General features: G+C 45.1%; 1 protein-coding gene across 1 annotated transcript; it reads right to left on the reverse strand.

The window, feature by feature from the left end:
* Position 1: 1 nt before the first annotated feature.
* On the reverse strand, positions 2 to 2,451 carry SPRY1 (sprouty RTK signaling antagonist 1; the record flags this gene model as incomplete). The annotated part of the gene is made up of 2 exons (XM_009289509.1): positions 2,137 to 2,451; positions 2 to 746 (listed from the first exon to the last, which is right to left on the reverse strand). A coding segment is annotated over exon 2 (690 nt), but the record flags the coding sequence as incomplete, so codon positions are not given.
* Positions 2,452 to 2,819: the final 368 nt, after the last annotated feature.

Consider the following 2,819-nt stretch of genomic DNA (forward strand, 5'->3'; position numbering starts at 1 on the left):
AGAAGATCCCTTTGACCAAACACATGCGGGTGCTGTACTCCGCCATGCTCTCTGCAGAGCACAAGCACTGCCGGTTGCAGGCCAAGCAAGAAGGGAGGGCCTTCGGGGCCGTGCACTCACCGCACTTGCACTTCCCACACTGTTCGCAGATAAACTTGTGCTGCGTCAAGTCCTCTTTCAAAGGACTCTTCAGATCATCTACAATCAGAGACGACTGCTTGGGCTGCATCCGGATTGTCCGATCGGATCTGTGGCCTGAGCCCGGCCTGGATGGAGGTGACCGTCCCAGCAGCCCTTGCTCTGAGGAAGCACTGCTGTTGCTCCCAGAGCTGGCTGCGCTCCCCGTGCTGGTTGACCTGCTCAAGACGGGAGCCCTCGCATTATGCTGATGTGCCACGTGCCCCACGTGACTGGGTCCGTGTTCGTAATTATTATTCACATTAATTGGTATCATTTCGTGAGTCCTTTCATGCTTCTCTTGCCTTGGCGCTGTCTGTGGCCCAGGTTTTTTCACCACAGATGGACCTTCGGTGTATTCGTTGCTGCCCCTGATCGCCTTGATCTGGTCCAGTGACAAGATCGTTGTTGCCTGGCTCTCCCTTTCATAGTCCAACCGTTGCCGGCTGTCCAAGGAGGGCTGCTGAATCACCACTAGTGAACCACCACTGCCATGTTGACTTTGGGGCTCCATCTGTAGTGATCTCTACTTCTGGCATTCAGTGGGAACCTGGCATGCATCTGAAATCCTAAAATAATAAGAAGACAGAAGGTATAAATAAACATTGCGTGTGTACATATATACACACTTACGCGAGATCAAGGGCAAAAGAGGAATACAGAACGGGATACTTCTTGAAAACAGGAATGATACGGCAAACCACAAATTGCCCTAGCCACCTGGTACTGATCTCTTTCAGCAGGGGATTACAACAACCCTGAGGATCTGGCCAAAGTCCAGTACTGGGGAGAGTCTGGGTATGGCATCACAGATGAGGAATGCAAAGGAGACCCTGTGCCATTTAAAAAAAAATTAAAAAAAAAAAAAAAAAAAAGATTCCAGTATTAACCTGTATGCTTACCTGGCGAGCCACGGAAACTGCTTCTCACTTGCTACTGAACTCAGCGTCTGTCTAACTAGCAATAGCAATTCTGAATGCCCCCAAAACGAAGTTGGAAACAGGCAAGAACATACCAGGTTCATGTTCTGTACGGCAGAATAAAGAACGTGCACAATTCTCACTCTTCTGTCTGAACGTGCAGCATCAGAAAGCTCAACAGATTTGCTTCCTAGTACATTTGGAAAGTCTCCTTTTTAAAGTGACGTATGTGCATTACAGAGTCTCGAACTAAGTACTGTCAAAGTGGCCAAGACATCTTCTGTAAGAAAGTAACTCAGCGTACAAATCTAATATGCTCCTTAGAAAATTAAAGCAGGGGTGCAAACAGCCCGTTCTCAAGTACTTTCTGACCACAGGCCAGGGTGTGAAAGAAAAAGGGGTAGAGAAGGCTAAGATGAACTAGGTGTCAGATAAAAAGTACCTAAGGATTCGTAAGAATGTTAAGAGCAGATGACAAAAAAAACCCAACACACACAAAAAAACACCAATCCACCGCCTCAAAAAACACAATAAGAACAAATCCATTTTCACAAGACAAACAGATTAAAAGCTTCTCAAATAAATACAACATCTTCTAGTTCACCTTTTAAATAAATGTTACTCATTTTCATTCCTTTTCATTCTGCCTAGCTACCGACATGAAGATTGCAACGCTGATTGAGAAAACCGCAGTGACAGTTCTGTACCTATATAAAAATTTAGACGAGTATCTAAAACAAATCCATTTTCACAAGACAAACAGATTAAAAGCTTCTCAAATAAATACAACATCTTCTAGTTCACCTTTTAAATAAATGTTACTCATTTTCATTCCTTTTCATTCTGCCTAGCTACCGACATGAAGATTGCAACGCTGATTGAGAAAACCGCAGTGACAGTTCTGTACCTATATAAAAATTTAGACGAGTATCTAAATGCCACATTTATACAGAGAACCAAGAAAATAAACTGCTTTCCTTTACTGACAGCCGGAGGAAAATGCCCTTTTCACTCCCCTGGAGATGTCACACATGTTCACCTGAAAGAGGAGGAAGGCGAGTGCTATCAAGCATTTCCAAAACTTGTCCAACGATCATGAGAAAGAGTCCGTCCTGGACTGGCACGGAGCTGTTCTCCACTCGAGAGAAAAAGGCAGGGTGGCGCGGAAGCACAGGGATGGACAAGAGCAGGAAAGGTTTCTTCTAACAGGTAGTTAGCATCTTTATCACCGACCGCTAATAAATGGTAAGCGACAGCTTCTGCCAGGGCACAAAGTCTTTGTGCTGATCCAGCAGTCAAAGATTTCATTTTACATTTAACGTCACCTGTGTGGGCTTTAGGGTCGCCAGATTAAGAGGGAAAAAAAAAAAAAAAAAAGAAGAAAACAAAAAACCAAACACGTTCAATTCTAATTCACCCCACATAACGAGCTGCCTTCTTCACAAGCGCTGAATGCAAATCCACAACAGACCAAGGGTGAATGAATGTGAAAAGGGAAAGATTTACAGCTGTACCAACCAGGAGCTGGGCTCCCCAGGGGATGAAAAATAATATCCCAAGAAAATGCGAAAGACATCCAGTGCCATCTTTGGGGAGAAAACGCAACATCAACGCGGCGAGCAGACTGACAAGACCAGCTGCAGACCAGGGACAGAGCGGCACAGTTGGACAAACCACCTCCACCCCCGTGCAAATAAGTTTTAAACTGGTTCTCCCCCCCCT

This window comes from Aptenodytes forsteri, unplaced genomic scaffold (assembly GCF_000699145.1).
Source record: "Aptenodytes forsteri isolate BGI_AS27 unplaced genomic scaffold, ASM69914v1 Scaffold109, whole genome shotgun sequence".
Taxonomy (NCBI): Eukaryota; Metazoa; Chordata; class Aves; order Sphenisciformes; family Spheniscidae; genus Aptenodytes; species Aptenodytes forsteri.